This window comes from Pituophis catenifer, unplaced genomic scaffold (assembly GCF_029215685.1).
Source record: "Pituophis catenifer annectens isolate HBS135680 unplaced genomic scaffold, rPitCat1.0.hap2 SCAF_1, whole genome shotgun sequence".
Taxonomy (NCBI): Eukaryota; Metazoa; Chordata; class Lepidosauria; order Squamata; family Colubridae; genus Pituophis; species Pituophis catenifer.
In genome coordinates this window covers 193094702-193112785 of record NW_027256881.1, presented here as the reverse complement: position 1 = coordinate 193112785, position 18084 = coordinate 193094702, and the positions used below count along the sequence as shown (strand labels likewise).

General features: G+C 41.0%; 1 protein-coding gene across 2 annotated transcripts in view; it reads right to left on the bottom strand.

Moving 5' to 3' along the window:
* TTN (titin) overlaps positions 1–18084 on the bottom strand; it is a 319867-nt gene that overhangs the window by 33566 nt on the left and 268217 nt on the right. For both annotated transcript variants that reach the window (XM_070957152.1, XM_070957229.1), the window contains 2 exons: positions 911–18010; positions 56–352 (listed from right to left, as the gene is read on the bottom strand). In XM_070957152.1, coding sequence (XP_070813253.1) covers positions 56–352; positions 911–18010 — 17397 coding nt within the window. The remainder of the gene's footprint in view (positions 1–55; positions 353–910; positions 18011–18084) is intronic.

Here is an 18084-nt window from a genome sequence, read left to right as displayed (position 1 = left end):
GATTCCACGTTCAGTTAAATTCAGACAACTTTATTCTCACTAATGGAATACATACCCATTTTTTCTTTAACTGTGACAGGAAGAAGAAGCTCTCTAGGATCACTGAGACCAGCTTCGTTTTCAGCGAATACTCTGAAGAAATAATCCATGTTCTCTTTGAGGCCTTGGACAATGTGATGGGTCGTCTTGACTACAGCACACTTGACCCATTTCTGCTGCCCTTTCTCTAGGGCTTCAACAAGGTAGCCAACAATTCTGCTTCCACCATCATGCTCGGGTTTTAGCCATACAAGGGATACACTGTCTTTGGTAATGCTCGATACTCCCAGTTTTTCTGGTGGGCTTGGTTTTTCTAAAAAATAGGAAGATAATTGAGAACAAAAACACGTTGGATGCATACTTATTATTTGTAAGATACTCTGCAAATAAATATTTTGCCTGGATAAGCTCTATACTTGACTTCCTTACATATATTGGAACTTGTCTTATCAAGACAAACACCTTTCATTGTGGCTTTGCATCATTTTATATTGCTATTTTGCATTAAATTTATATTGTTAATATAAGCCAGTGGTGGGATTCAAAATTTTTTACTACCGGTTCTGTGGCTTGGTGGGCGTGGCAGGGGAAGGATACTGCAAAATCCCCATTTCCTCCCGATCAGCTGGGATTCGGGAGGCAGAGAATAGATGGGGACAGGACCAGTCAGAGGTAGTATTACTGGTTCTCCGAACTACTCAAAATTTCCGCTACCCATTCTCCAGAACTGGTCAGAACCTGCTGAATACCACCTCTGATATAAGCATTATGAATACATTAAAACTCAAGCATGGATGTAAGTCCTGCTAAAATGTACTTCAATAAATCATAAGTGAAGCAGATAAAATATTTTTTTTTAAATATTACTCACCCGTTATTTTAACTCCATCTTTGGTTTCAATGGGAACACCAACACCAAATTCATTTTCTCCAGAGACTCTGAAGTAATACGTTCCGCCTTCTTGTAGATTGGCAACTTTGTAGGAAAGACGATGGCAAATGTTGGTTACAGTGACCCAAGCTTTCTTGCTTGCTTCTCGTTTTTCAATGTGGTAATTCTTCACAGGAGCCCCTCCATCATTCTCCGGAGCTTCCCAAGATAACACAGCAGACTCTTTTGTTACATCTTTTACAATGATATTAGATGGAGGTCCTGGTGTATCAAGAACCTTAACAATTAATGTCAAACTAGCTGTGTTTACAATGTTTTGTAATGTCAGTGTATATTTTCCAGAATCATTTCGTGTTGCCTTTTCAACAGTCAGCGAGGTGCGGTTATCTGAGGAGTCAATATTTGCTCGTGTGCGGAGATCAGTGTCTGGCTTACTCCATAGCACGTTAGGGATAGGTTTTCCTCTGAAAGGCACAGTCATTGTAAATGAATCACCTGCTTTCACAACTAACGTCTTTCTCATTTCATTATCAATATCAAAAACAGGTTCTTCTTCTCTTTCTTTTGCTACTTGAGGTTCTGAGGCATCACTTGGATCACTAGCGCCAATTCTGTTCACAGACCTTACTCTGAAAACATATTCTGCTCCTGATGTAAGACTCATCACAGTGTATTCTGTTCCTCTTAAGCTTTGAATAGCAGTTAACCAATCAGTTTCACTAGTTAGCTTGTATTCAACAGTGTATCCAATAATAGGACTTCCCCCATCAAACAATGGTTTTGTCCATGCAATTGTTATATGAGATCTTGTATGGTCCATTATCCTGGGCCGAGATGGTGGTGATGGTAGGAAAACTGGATCTTCTGCTTTTATTAGTGGTGAAGGATCACTAGGAAGACTAAGGCCGGCAGCATTTTCTGCATATACTCTATATTCATATTCACATCCTTCCCGAAGGCCTGAAGATTTTATTCTGAGATCATAAACTGGCTTTTTATTTACACGTATCCACCGTAAACTGTTTTTCTCACGCCTTTCAATCACATAACCAGAAATTTCATTTCCTCCATCACTGTCAGGTCTTGCCCAGCAAAGAGTCATGGATTCCTTTGTCACACTGGTAATCTCTAAACATTTAGGAGGGGTTGGAACAGTAAAAGGATCCAGGGCCTTGACAGCCTCACTTTCTAAGGGCTCACCAACACCATATTTATTGACACCCATCACTCTGAAAATATATTCATTTCCTCTAAGTAGTTTCATAACTTTGCAGGAAGTTGTTGGAAGTTCTGCTTCACAAAGAGTCCATGCAAGCCTACTGGTCTCACGTTTTTCCACAATATAATAGTCAATCTCCGCCCCTCCATTTTCTTGAGGTGGTCCCCATGACAGATAGCATTTCTCAGCCGTCAGGCCTTTAATTTCTAGTGGGGCTGCTGGTGGACCTGGTCTGTCAAGTACTTTGCAGTTAACTGCTAATGATCTTGTTCCGGCAACATTTTGTAATGTTAATACATACTGCCCCGAATCCCGTCGAATGCAGTCTTTAACAGTGATTGTTGTAGCATGATCTGTGGAGACTATTTCAACTCTTGCCTTTTCTTCAATATCTTTGCCATCCTTTGTCCATGAAATTATTGGCAAGGGTCGTCCTGCAACGTCAGCATTGATTTTTAAAGTCTCTCCAGCTTTAATAACAATCTCTCTGAATTTGGCATCCATCATAATTCTTGGAGCTTCTATGTCATCCTTTACAGTAACTGGCCCAGTGGAGTCAGATGGTTCACTAAATTGGTCAGCAGCATTCTTGGCAATAACACGGAATTCATAGCGTTGGTCTTCAGTAAGCCCGGTCACATCAAAGAAAGTTTCCTGTACATTGGTGAAACTGCACTTCAGCCAACGACCATCTGGGAGCTCTTTCCGCTCAACAATGTAGCCTGTAATCTTAGCACCGCCATCATATTCTGGCTTGGTCCATGATAGTGAGACACATGTCCTTGTAATATTGGTCACTTCAGGTTGGCCAGGTGGATCACATGGATCCCTTGCTGCCACTGGTTCACATGATTTGCTACATTTGCCAATTCCTACAATGTTTTCAGCGTAGACACGATATTCATACATCAGGCCTTCATCAAGGCCTGTGACCTTCATCTGAGTATCACTTAGAAGGATTTTATTAACTTTAGTCCAAAGGATGCTGCTTCGTTCTTTACGTTCAAGATGATAACCAAGTACTTTGCTACCTCCGTCATTAACTGGTTCCTGCCAACTTACAATCATGAAGGCTTTCGTTGCATGTACAACTCGAGGAGTACCAGGTGGGCCAGGTAGATTAAATGGATACTCTGCCACAACAGGGGCAGTTTCAGCGTAAGCGCTCTTGCCATAACGATTTTCTGCAGAAACGCGGAATTGATATTCTGATCCAGTGGTTAAGCGAAGTATTTTAATTGAAGTTCGTGCAACTGCTGCAGATACGATGCTCCATGTTGTTGTTGTAGTTTCTCTTTTCTCTACAATGTAATTATTAATTTGACAGCCACCATCATATTCAGGGGGTTCCCAAGATATGGATACATTATCTGCACTGACATTATCAATATGTAATGAGGTTGGAGGTCCTGGTCTATCAAGAACAATTACATGGATGAGAGCTGTTGTAGAGCCAGCACTGCTTGCAACATTTAATTCGTACTTTCCTACATCTTCTCTTGAAGCTTCTTTGATGACTAGCAATGTGGATGTTTTTGAAGTATGGACATTCACTCTCGTTGTCTCTCTTAAAGGCATGCCATCCTTTTTCCAGTTGGCAGATGGTACTGGTCTTCCTCTAATAGGTACATCAATCTTAAGATCTTCACCAGCTTTAACACTGAATGTATTGAAAAGGAGCTCAACCGAAGGCTGGATTTCAATGTCCTTTGCAACTACTGGAACTCCAAGTTGTCTTGGATCACTCTTCCCTTTTTCATTTACAGCACAGACACGGAAAGTATATTCTTCTCCCATACTTAATCCAGATATTGTTGCTTCTAATGTTTTAACTTGGGTACAGGTGCTCCATTTTTCACTTCCTTTAGTTTGCATTTCTACTACATAGCCAGTTATTTTACTGCCACCATCACTCTCTGGTTTCTCCCATTTAATAGTAGCACTGTGACGAGTAACATCAACAAGAGTTACTTTTCCAGGTGGATACGGTGGTTCAGAAACCTTAACTGGTTCAGGTGTTTCTGCTGGCAAACCAACTCCATATTCATTTGCAGCTAAGACCCGGAAGTAGTAGCTGCATCCTTCCTGTAGCTGTTCAATTCTGAAGACATTTTTGTTGCAATTATTTGTGATAGTGGCATAGGCTTTTCTGGTTGTTTCACGTTTTTCAATTATGTAGTTTGTGATTTTAGCTCCACCATCAATAAGAGGAGGCTCCCAAGCTAATGTCACTAAATCTTTCTTTACTTCTCTGACGGTCAGATTTACAGGTGCACTTGGTGTATCAAGTACTCTCACATTAACAAATGCTGATTTCTTGCCACTGTTGTTTTCCAAAGTCAGGTTATATTTTCCACTGTCAAATCTGTTTACATTGTCAATTACTAACATTGTATAAGAACTGGTTACTTCAATCTGAGCTCTGTCACTCATGGTGCCTTCTGCTTTTTCCCATTTCACTTCTGGCTCTGGCCTTCCTTTAATTGTGACAAACAAACGTAATGTGCCACTAGCACGCACTGTGACAACTTTTCTGAGATCTGCATCCAGCTCTATTTCAGGAGGTTCCATTTTTTCAGCTGCAACAACACTACCAGGGATAGTTGCTGGTTCTCCAACTCCTTCAGAATTCATAGCACAGATGCGGAAGTTATACTCGCTATTTTCTTTAAGTTTTGTTACTGTGAATTGTCTTCCTTGTAAACCTGATGGGGGTGTACAAGTTGTCCATTCGTCAGCAGTAGCTTCTTTAAATTCTACAATATATCCTTTAACAGGAGCACCACCATCATAAGTAGGTTTGCCCCATGCAAGGGACACAGATGATCTGGAGGTGTCTGTTACCTTTGGATTGTTTGGCGGGCCTGGTGGATATATTGCCTCACAAGCACGGTAGAAAATTGATGGTTCACTGGGCTCACCAACACCAGCAGCATTTTCGGCAGAAACCCTAAATTCGTAGAAATGACCATCTGTCAGTCCAGTTACTCTCAATCTTAAGTCTGTCAGTCTCTTTTTATTGCACTTGGTCCATCTAATGCCATCTTTGTCTCGCTTTTCTAGTATATAACCTTCAATTTCAGCTCCACCATTGTCAGTCGGGCGGCACCAAGTTACAATCATAGAATCTTTCGTGATTGCAGAAGCTTCAGGTGTTGAAGGAGGACCTGGAGGCTTATATGGATTGCATGCCAACACAGGTTCTGATTCTAGAGGGTCGCCAATTCCATATTTATTAACAGCCATTACACGGAAAATGTATTCATTGCCTGAAAGAAGTTTGGTTACTTTGTGATTCAGAGCTTGAACATCAGATGATACTTGTGTCCATGAAAGCCGGCTTGTCTCTCTCTTTTCTATAATGTAATGCGAAATGCTAGCACCTCCATCTTGTAAAGGTGGTCCCCATGCAAGGTAACATTTTTCTGCTGTCACACCTGTAACTTTCAAAGGGCCTTCTGGGGGTCCAGGTCTGTCAAGGACTTTTACAGTGATTGGTATTGATTTTGTGCCACCAACATTAGTCAATGTAAGTGTGTAATGGCCTCCATCTAATCTGACACAATCTTTGACCGTGAGAGTTGTTCTTTCAATTGTAGTCTTAATTTCCATTCTCGCAGTTGCTTCTTCAAATTCTTTTCCATCTTTTGACCACTTAACATCAGGAATAGGTTTACCGTGGATGTCAGCCTCAAGAGCAAATGTTTCTCCCGCACGAACAACAATGAGATCTTTGTACTTAGGATCCAATGAAGCTCTTGGTGCTTCAATTGCATCTCTAGCGATAATTGGCCCTGTGCTTTCAGAGGGCTCACTTAAGCTACCAGCTGCATTTCTTGCAATTACTCTGAATTCATATCTTTGGTCTTCTACAAGACCGCTTACTGTAAACTCAGTTTCTATTACATTTGTAAAACTGGCCTTCATCCAACGGCCTTCAGGTAGTTCTTTCTTTTCCACAATGTATCCAGTTATTCTGCTACCACCGTCATATTCGGGTTTTTTCCATTTTAGTGTCACGTAATTTCTAGTGATAACAATGGCATCTGGACGGCCTGGTGGATCACAAGCATCTCGAGCAACATACAGTTCAGAACATTTGCTAACCTTGCCTACTCCAACAATGTTTTCAGCGGAAACTCTGAATTCGTATTCAAGACCTTCTTCAAGACCTTCTGTTTTGTATTTTGTGTCGTGGATGAGGGTCTTATGGATCTTTGTCCAAAGGATGCTGTTTTTATCTTTACGTTCTAGATGATATCCAAGAACTTTGCTTCCTCCATCGTTAACTGGTTCATGCCATTGTACTATCATGTGGTCTTTGGTGGCTGTAGTGACATAGGGGGTTCCTGGTGGCCCTGGTACTTTGTATGGATATTGTACAAGAACTGGCTTAGAATCTAGCGCAGTGCTCTTTCCATATCGATTTTCAGCACTAATTCTAAACTGGTATTCAGTTCCTGTTTTAAGGTTTGTTACTTTAATAGTTGTCCTTGCGACCATTGCTGATACCATTTGCCAAACAGTGGTGGTAGTGTCACGTTTCTCGACAATGTAGTTGGATATCTGACAGCCACCTGTATATGCTGGTGGTTCCCATGAGAGGACTACGAAGTTTGAACTAACTTCATCAAAACGGACAGGTCCTTGGGGTGGGCCAGGCTTTTCTAGCACAATTATACTAAGATGCTCTGTCGCTGTGCCTGCGGTGTTGGTTGCTGTGACAGTGTATTTTCCAAAATCATCCTTGTTGCTTTCTTTAATAAACAATGTAGTTGATGTTGCTGTATCTTCAACATATAATCTGGTTGTCTGTTTCAGAGGCTGGCCATCTTTCTCCCAAGTGATAGTAGGCTTTGGTCGAGCTATAAAGGGAATTTCTACTTTAAGATCTTCTCCAGCTTGTACAGTATATGTATTGAACATCAATTTGAAACTGGGCTGAATTGTCTGATCTTTGGCAATCACAGGAACTGCCAGTGGCTTAGGATCACTTTTGCCTTTTTCATTGTATGCCATGACACGGAACTGATATTCATGTCCAGAACTTAAACCAGACACAACTGCATTGCAGACTTTGGTTTCAGTAACAACGGTCCATTTATCAGATCCTTTTGGCTGCATTTCAACAATGTAGCCCAAAATTCTGCTGCCTCCATCGTGTTCAGGCTTCTCCCACATAAATGATGCACTTCTCTGTGTCACATCAGTGAGTGTCACTTTTCCAGGGGGTAGAGGTGGCTCTGATGCTTTTGAGGCATCGGCAGTTTCAGCTGGACTACCAATTCCAAATTCATTTTCAGCCATAACTCTGAAATAATAAATGCTTCCTTCTGTAAGGTTTTCAACTCTAAAGCTTGTTTTGTTGCACTTGGCACTCACATTGGCATATGCTTTTCTGGTTGACTCACGTTTATCGATAACATAGTTCTTTATCTTTGCCCCACCATCATTAGCTGGAGGTTCCCATGTCAATACAGCATAGTCTTTCCTTATTTCTTTGACTACTAAGTTTTGTGGTGGTCCTGGTGTGTCAAGTACTTTAACTGTAACAAATGCAGACTTAGAACCACTGCTATTCTCCAGTTTAAGTATATACTTCCCAGCATCATTTCTATCACAGTAATCAATTGATAGCTGTGTGTAATTTATTCCTTTTTCAATTTGAACTTTATCTGTAAATTCTCCTTCTTCCCGAGACCATGTGATTTCAGGAGTGGGGCGTCCTTTAAATGGTATATTGATCCTGACAGAGCTACCAGCTCTGACAACAATTCCCTTCCTTAATTCTGAGTCTATATCAAGTTCAGGAGCTTCAAGTTTATCTTCTGGTTTAATTGTGCCAGGAATTGTTGCAGGCTCACCTACTCCAATTTTGTTGAGAGCACACACCCTTAGCTTGTATTCTTGATGTTCTATGAGTTTTTTGATCTCGAAGCGATGAACTCTCAGACCAGTCTGTGGAGTAACCATTGCCCATTCTTCTTCATCAGCTTTGCAGATTTCTACAATATATCCCAGGATTTCGCAGCCACCATCATAAATAGGTTTCCCCCATGCAGCTGTGATTGAATTCTTGGTTGTATCAACAACATGGGCATTAGTGGGTGGACCAGGCTTGAACATAGGATCACATGCTTTCCAGTATGGAGTAACTTGACTTGGTTCACCAATTCCAGCTATATTTTCAGCAGATACTCTAAATTCATATTCATGATCTTCATTTAGTCCTGTGACTCTTAATCGTAAATCTGTAATTCGACGTTTATTACATTTCACCCATCTAATACCAGTTCTATCTCTTTTTTCTACAATGTAGCCAATGATTTCACTGCCACCATCGCTATCTGGACGATGCCAGGAGACTGTCATAGAATCCTTTGTAACATTGGTAACTTCAAGGTATGTTGGTGGACCAGGAACAACAAATGGGCTTTTCATAAGTACGGGTGCAGATTCCAAAGGCTCGCCAACTCCGTATTTATTAACTGCCATTATGCGGAATATATACTCGTTGCCTTCCAGAAGTTTTGTTACCTTTAGCATTGTGGCTACAGCATCGGATGCAACAACTGTCCAAGCAAGACGACTAGTTTCTCTCTTTTCAATGATGTAGTGGGAAATATCACTGCCACCATCATGGATTGGTGGAACCCATGATAAGGAACACTTTTCAGAAGTAACTCCAGAAATCTGAATACTCTCTGGAGGCCCTGGCCGATCTAGTACTTTTACTGTTACAGGTACTGATTTTGTTCCTGCAACATTGGTTGCCTGCAGAATAAACTGCCCACCATCAACACGTATAGCGTCTTTTACAGTAATCAGAGCTTTGAAGTCTGTATTCCTTATTTCATATCGAGCAGTATCTTCAAGGACTTTATCTCCTTTCAGCCACATAATAGTAGGGATTGGTTTTCCATGTACGTCGGCTTCAAGTTTGAAAGTTTCACCAGCATTTACAACAATTGCATCTTTGTATTTTGGATCCATGGAAATTCTTGGAAGTTCAACTTCATCTTTTGCTGTTATAGGTCCTGTGCTGTCAGAAGGTTTGCTTACTGCTCCAGCAGCATTCCTTGCAATGACTCTAAATTCATATCGTTGGTCTTCAGTAAGACCTGACACGGTAAACTGAGTTTCAGTGATATTGGTAAAGCTTGCTTTCATCCAACGACCATCAGGTAAGTCTCGTTTTTCTACTACATAGCCTGTTATTTTGCTGCCACCATCATATTCTGGCTTGGTCCACTGCAGAGTGATGGCACTTCTTGTAACAATAATAGCTTCAGGACAACCTGGTGGATCACAGGCATCACGTGCTACATAGCATTCTGAAACTTTGCTTGCTTTGCCTACGCCAACAATATTTTCTGCAGAAACTCTAAATTCATATTCAATGTTTTCTTCGAGATTAGATGTTTTATAATGTGTATCTTGAATAATAGTTTTGTTCACTTTTGTCCACAGAATGCTGTTTCTTTCCTTTCGTTCAAGATGATAACCTAGAATTCTACTTCCACCATCATTAATTGGTTCATGCCATTGCACAATCATAGAGTCTTTTGTAGCTATTGTCACAAATGGTGTTCCAGGGGGGCCTGGTTCTTTGTAGGGATATTGAGCAACAACTGGTTCTGATTCCAGGGCAAAGCTCTGCCCATATCTATTTTCTGCAAATATTCTAAATTGATATTCTGAGCCAGTTTTCAGCTTAGTCACCTTCAGAGTAGTTCTTGCAACAGTAGCTGAAACTACTTCCCATGAAGTCGTGGTTGTATCTCTCTTATGAACAATATAATTAGTAACCTGGCAACCACCTGTATACACCGGAGGATTCCATGATATTGTGACACTTTCAGCACTAATATCTTCAAATTTAACTGGGCCTTTAGGAGGATCTGGTTTATCGAGTGTTATAATTTCAATAGATGCAGATTTTTGTCCAACCACATTAGCAACTGCAATTTCATATATTCCATTGTCCTCCTTATTTGTTTCTTTAATATTTAGAACTGTAAGATTAGGTGAATCAATTACATTTACTCTGGTTGTCTGTTTTAATGGAATGCCATCTTTGGTCCAAGAGACAGTAGGCTTAGGTCGACCAAATATTGGTATTTCGATCTTTAGATCATGTCCTACTTGTATACTGTAACTGTGGAATGCTGGTCTGACATCTGGTTCAATAACAAGATCTTTAGCGGTTATTGGTACTGCAAGCGATCGTGGATCACTCTTGCCCTTTTCATTTACAGCCATCACTCTGAAGAGATAATCTTCTCCTTGGGTTAGATTAGTAATAACTGCTTCAAGAACTTTAACACGTGTGCACTCTGACCATTTATCACTACCCTTCACTTGCATTTCTACAATGTACTGTAAGATTTTACTCCCACCATCATGTTCAGGCTTTGCCCAGCTCAATGAAACACTGTTTCTCGTAACATCATCCACTGTTATTTTTCCTGGAGGTTGAGGAACTTCAGCCACCTTAACTGGGTCACTTGTTTCAGCAGGCAGGCCAATTCCGAATTCGTTCTCTCCAGAAACTCTGAAGAAATAATAACAACCCTCTTGGAGCTGATCAATTTTCCAGGATGTTTTATGGCAGTTTGTTACAACAGCTGCATAGGATTTTCTTGTGGCTTCACGCTTTTCAATAATATAATTTTTAACTTTAGCTCCACCATCTATCAGTGGAGGCTCCCATGAAATTGTAACAGAGTCTTTGGTAATTTCCTTGATTTTCAGGTTAACAGGAGGACCTGGAGTATCCAAGACTCTTACACTGACAAAGGCAGATTTTGTTCCACTACTATTTTCTAAAGTAAGAGTGTATTTTCCAGAGTCAAATCTATTCATATTATCAAGAACAAGCGAGGTGAAGCTGCTGGTACTGTCAATAATAGCTGCTTCTCTGATATCACCATCTACTTTACTCCATTTTACTTCTGGTGTTGGGCGGCCTCTGATAGGAACAAATAATCTTAATGAACCACCAGCTCTTACATTGATCACTTTTCTCAGTTCTAAGTCAAGGTCAAGATCTGGAGCTTCCAATTTTTCTTCAACAAGGATGGTTCCAGGAACATCAGCATGCTCTCCTACTCCTGCTTTATTAACAGCGCAAATTCGGAATTTGTATTCATGTTTTTCCAACAATTTTTCTACTTCCATATTTGTTTTCTTAATTCCAGTTGGTGGTGTACAAATAGCCCAGTCACCAACACTTACATCACACGCTTCAACAATGTATCCTTGAATTTCAGAGCCACCGTCATAGATTGGTTTACCCCAAGAAAGGAAAACTGAAGATCTTGTAACATCTATTGCTTTGGGGTTATTTGGTGGACCTGGTTTATATATAGGGTCACAAGCTTTATAGTAGATAGAAGGTGGACTGGGCTCACTGAGACCAGCTGCATTTTCAGCGGAGACTCTATATTCATAGTCATGATTTTCCAGAAGTCCTGTGACTCGATATCGAAGTTCACTGATCAAACGCTTGCTACATCTTGTCCACCGAATGCCTTCTTTGTCACGTTTTTCTAGCACATAACCCAAAATTTCACTGCCTCCATCAGAAACTGGTCTATCCCATACAACAATCATAGAATCCTTAGTAACAGCTGAAACCTCTGGAGCCTTTGGTGGATGTGGTACCACAAAAGGATTTTTTGCAAGTACAGGCTCAGATTCAAGAGGTTCGCCAACCCCATATTTATTGACAGCCATGATACGGAAGATATATTCATTCCCTTCTAAGAGTTTAGTAACTTTGCAACTAAGAGTTTGCACGTTGGCATCAACTAAAGTCCAAACTAAGCGACTTGTTTCTCTTCTTTCAACAACATAATGTGAAATGTCACTGCCTCCATCCTGAAGTGGGGGCTTCCATGATAGCATACATTTTTCAGCAGTTGTCCCTGTTATAACAACAGGCCCTTCAGGTGGCCCAGGTCTGTCAAGGACTTTGACATGAACAGAAGCAGTTTTTTCACCTGCAACATTCTTCACCAACAATATATAATGTCCACTGTCAATACGAACAGCTTCTTTCACGCTTAGGCTTGTGGCAAAGTCAGTACTTTTTATATCCAAACGTGCTGTGTTTGTTAGTTCCTTGTCACCTTTCAGCCACTGAATAGAAGGCAGTGGTTTGCCATAAACATCAGCGTCAATCTTAAATGATTCAGTAGCATGCACTGTAAGTGTTTCTTTAAATTTGGGATCCATACTTATGCGAGGTGGTTCTACTTCATCTCTCACTGTGATAGCCCCTGAACTTTCAGAGGGCTCACTGAAAACCCCTGCTGCATTACGTGCAATCACACGGAACTCATACCTTTGATTCTCAACCAGGCCAGTTACTGCAAATTGAGTCTCAATTACGTTAGTAAAACTTGCTTTCATCCAGCGGCCTTCCGGTAATTCTTTCTTTTCAACAATGTAGCCTGTGATCTTGCTTCCACCATCATACTTTGGTTTCTTCCACTGAAGAGTAACAGAATTTCTTGTGACAATTATCGGTTCTGGACGGCCGGGAGGATCACAAGGATCATGAGCTGTGTAACATTCTGAACATTTGCTTGCCTTTCCAATACCAACAATATTTTCTGCATAAACTCTGAATTCATATTCAAGTCCCTCTTCAAGTCCAGTTGTTTTAAATTTAGTGTCAGGAATTGCTGTTTTGTTCAACTTAACCCATAGTATGCTGTTTCTTTCTTTGCGCTCCAAATGATAGCCAATAATTCGGCTGCCACCATCACTGACTGGCTCATTCCAATGTACCATCATAGTATCTCTGGAGACTTCAGGTACGTGTGGGGTTCCAGGTGGGCCAGGTAGTTTGTAGGGATATTGGGCAACCACAGGCTCTGATGTGAGATATGTACTCTTTCCATATCTGTTTTCAGCAGCAATTCTGAATTGATATTCGCTTCCAGTCTTTAATCTACTCACTTTTAGAGTTGTTCGTGCAACAGTTGCCGAAACAATCTGCCAAGCAGTAGTAGACGTATCACGTTTTTCTACAATGTAATTGTTGATGGAACTGCCGCCATCATATTTGGGTGGCTCCCAAGAAATGGTAATACTATCTGCAGTTATGTCATCCATCTTCACCGGTCCGGTGGGTGGGCCTGGCTTATCGAGGACAATAATACTAAGAATTTCGGTTGCTTCACCTGCAGAATTTGTAAGTTTTACCAAATATTGTCCGACATCTTCTTTACATGCTTCCTTTATTGTTAGCACTGTGTTGCTTTCTGTATTTTCTTCATTTACTCTAGTAGTTTGCCTTAGTGGCACATTATCCTTAAGCCATGTTACAGTTGGTTTGGGTCGACCAACAAAAGGAACATCAACCTTTAAGTCTTCACCTGCTAGTACACTGAATGTGTTAAACAAGAGTTTGAATGCTGGAGGTATCACAAGATCTTTTGCAATGACAGGTACACTGAGTTGCCGAGGATCACTGATTCCTTTTTCATTTTGTGCTGAAACACGGAAGGAATATTCTTCCCCTTGGATCAATCCTTTTATAGTAGCTTCAGTAACTTTAACAGTGGCACAAGTGGCCCACCTGTCACTGCCTTTGCTTTGCATTTCTACAATGTAGCCTAAAATTCTGCTTCCTCCATCATGCTCAGGTTTTTCCCAACTCAAAGACACACTGTTTCTTGTCACGTCTAATAAAGTTATTTTTCCTGGAGGTAGAGGCCTCTCAGACACTTTAACTGATTCTGATGTTTCAACCGGAAGACCTATTCCATATTCATTTTCAGCCAGAACTCTGAAGTAATAGCTGCAGCCTTCTTGTAGCATGTCCACTTTCCAGGTGGTCTTGTGGCAATTGGCTATAACAGTAGAGTATGCCTTTCTTGTTGCTTCACGCTTTTCAACAATATAATTCTTTATTTTAGAGCCACCATCTATGAGGGGAGGTTCCCAGGTGAGCGTGACAGATGACATGGTGATCTCTTTTATTTTCAGATTCTGTGGGGCACCAGGGGTATCAAGGACTCTTACAATTACAAATGCTGATTTGCTACCTGAACTGTTTTCTATAGTCAATATATATTTGCCACTGTCAAATCTATTTACATTTCCAACCGTGAGTAAAGTGTAAGAACTTGTGGATTCAATTGTGGCTTTGTCTAAAGATTCCCCAAGTTCTCGTGACCATTTTACTTCAGGTGCTGGTCTTCCCTTAATCGGAACAAAAAGTCTCAAAGTACAACAAGCTCGGAGAGTCACAATTTTACGCAGCTCTGCATCCAGTTCAATCTCAGGGGGAAGCATTCGTTCTTCAGCTTTTGGTGTCCCAGGAACATTTGCAGGCTCACCAATGCCTTCAGAATTCATGGCAAAAATTCTGATTTTATACTCCTGGTTTTCTTTTAGATTAGTGATGGTAAATGATGTGGCCTTGAGTCCTGCTGGTGGTGTTACAATTTTCCATTCATCTTCATCAGGTAATGCTGTTTCAACCATGTAGCCAGTAATTTCTGAGCCACCATCATATAATGGTTTATTCCAAGCAATTGTAATTGATGACTTGCTTGTATCTAAGACACGGGGATTACCAGGTGGACCAGGTTTGAAAAGAGTGTCACAAGCTTTGTAGAATGGACTACTAGGACTTGGCTCACTTATACCAGCAGCATTTTCAGCCTTTATTCGGTATTCATACTCATGGCCTTCTGTGAGTCCAGAAACTTTGTAACGCAAATCTGTCACAACTCGCTTATTACATTTCACCCAGCGTAATCCAGCTCTGTCGCGACGTTCTACAATGTAATTGGTTATAGGACTTCCTCCATCCGAATCAGGATGTCCCCAGCATACAATCATAGAATCTTTGGTAATAGCTGTAACTTCAGGTGTCTTGGGAGGATCGGGTATTACGTAAGGATTCACTGCTAGGACAGGCTCTGATTCTAGAGCTTCACCAACTCCGTATTTATTAACAGCCATTACTCGGAACACATATTCATTGCCTTTCAATAGCTTTGTGACCTTCAGTTTTGTTACAGGAACTTCTGTGGCTACAGATGTCCACGCCAATCTACTTGTTTCACGTTTTTCAACAACATAGTGATCAATACTAGCACCTCCATCATCTAAAGGTGGGAGCCATGACAGGACACATTTCTCTATGGTAACATCAGACACCAACAAAGGTCCCTGTGGGGGACCAGGTCTGTCTAGAACTTTGACATTGAAAATGTGTTTCGCAAAGCCGCCTGGATTGGATGCTGTAAGCATATATGCACCACCATCCCGTCTTATGGAGTCCTTATTGGTAAGAACTGTAGAAAAATCTGCTATTTTAATTTCCAATTTTGCTGTATCCTCAAGTTCCTTGTCTTGTTTTGTCCATGTTAGAGTTGGTGGAGGTCGGCCTGCAACATCTGCTTCAAGTTTGAAAATTTCACCTGCTTTTACTACTAGAGTGTCTTTGTATTTAGCGTCAACCATTATTCTTGGTGCCTCGATTTCATCTCTGCATGTTATTGCATCTGATGGCTCAGAAGGCTGGCTAACGGCGCCGGCAGCATTTCTAGCGATGACACGGAATTCATAAGCAGCATCTTCAGTAAGCCCACTCACAGTGAATTCGGTTTCTAATATATTGCTAAAGTTTGCTTTTAGCCATCGGCCATTTGGAAAATCTCTTTTTTCAACTGTGTAGCCAGTTATCTTAAAGCCTCCATTATATTCAGGTTTTGTCCACCTTAGCGCTACTGCATGTCTTGTGATGTTTAGAGGAATTGGCTTTCCAGGAGGATCAATAGGATCGAGAGCAAAGGTTGGCTCAGATGGCTTGCTTGGTTTACTTTTACCTGCCAAGTTTTCTGCAATGACTCTGAATTCATATGCAATGCCATCCATCAGCCCACTTGATTTGAAGGTGTTGCCCGATATTAAGGCTTTGCTGACAGTCTGCCAAAGAATGCTATTCCGCTCTTTTCTTTCAATGTGATATCCCAGAATTGGACTTCCACCATCTGTAAGGGGTTCGTGCCAGCTAATGCTGATTGAATCTTTTGTGACTGCAATGACTTGAGGAGTGCCTGGAGGTCCAGGAACTTTGAAAGGATAGCTAGCAATTACATTCTCTGAACTGATAGCCGGACCTGAGCCGTATCTGTTCTGAGCTTTAACACGGAATTGGTACTCGGTGCCAGTAGTCAGGTGAGCTGCTTTGTAGGTGGTACGTATAACAGTGGTGGCTAACTCAGCCCAGGAGGTACTGTCAGTTTTGCGCATTTCTACAACATAGTTGCTAATTGGAACCCCTCCATCATTTAGTGGAGGTTCCCATGAAAAGATGACAAAATCAGATGAAACTTCTTCAAATCTGATTGGTCCAGTGGGTGGTCCAGGAACATCATGCACGTGAACAGTTATAACATCGCTAACTTCACCAACAATGTTTTTAGCGGAGACTGGATATCTGCCACTGTCATTTCTCGTGCATTCATTAATGTTCAAAATGGTTGCAGTAGCTGTATTTTCATAGTTGATCCTTTGTGTTTGCTTGAGCAATTGATCTTCCTTTTTCCAGGTAATAGTTGGTCTGGGGCGACCAAGAACAGGAATCTCAACTTTGATATTGTCACCAGCTCTAGCAATTATGGTTTTCTGATAGATACCACGCAAATCAAACTCAGGAAGCATCATTTGTTCTTTAACAACAACTGGCCTGCTTTCTCTTGGATCACTTCTTCCAGCACTGTTAACTGCCATAACTTGGAAAGTATATTCTTCATGTTCAGTTAGATTCTTTACCACACATTCTAACGTTTTCACCGTAGTAATGTGTGTCCACTGAGTTGAACCCTTTTTCTGTGCTTCAATTACATAGCCAGTAATCTTGCTACCGCCATCATGTTCTGGTTTTGGCCAAGCAAGGCTGACTGAGTTCCTTGTGATATCCATAATATTAAGGCTGTCTGGAGGTGATGGCGCTTCTGTTGCTCTTATAGGTTCAGGAGTTTCAGCAGGTTCACCAATTCCAAATTCATTTTCAGCAAATACTCTGAAATAATATTCACAGCCTTCAGCCAAACCAGGAATCCTAAGGGAACATTTGGAGCATTTGGTTGTGATAGTTGAATATGACTTACGTGTTGATTCACGTTTTTCTACTATATAATTTGTTATACGTGAGCCTCCATCAATTAGAGGCATATCCCATTGGAGAGTAATGCTATCTTTAGATATGTCTCGGGGCTTCAGATTTATTGGTGGCCCTGGTGTATCCAAAACTTTTACATTTACAAAGCCAGTCTTTTTGCCAGCAGCATTTTCAAGGGTCATCAGATACTTTCCTGCATCATATCTATTACATTCTGTGACAATGAGGAGAGTGAATGAATCTGTATTTTCAATATTGGCCCGTGCCTTAAGTGGGATGTCATCTTTGGTCCATGTAATTTCAGGAGTCGGTCGTCCTCTAATTGGAACAAATACCCTAATGCTCAATCCGGCTCTGACCACAAGAGTTTTTCTCAGTTCAGCATCTAATTCAAAATCAGGAGCCACTTCACGTTCTCTGATTTCAACATCTGGAATTACTGCTGGTTCGCCCACGCCAACAGCATTGATAGCACTTATTCTGAAATTGTATTTGGCTCCTGGGTGGAGATTAGCAACCACAAATTCTGTGATTCTTAGAGCGGTTCCTGTGGTATCTTTCACCCATGTTTCTTCTCCTTCTTTTTGGTGCTCCACAATGTAGCCAATAATATCAAGTCCACCGTCATAATGAGGTTTCCCCCATGCTAGGCTAGCACTTGTTTTTGTCGTATCAGTTACTCGTGGATTTGCTGGAGGTCCTGGTGGATCTATAATAATGGGGAAAAAAGGAGCTTAGATTAGAAACACTTTATAGGCAATCGTGCTATTAATGCAGTGAGGA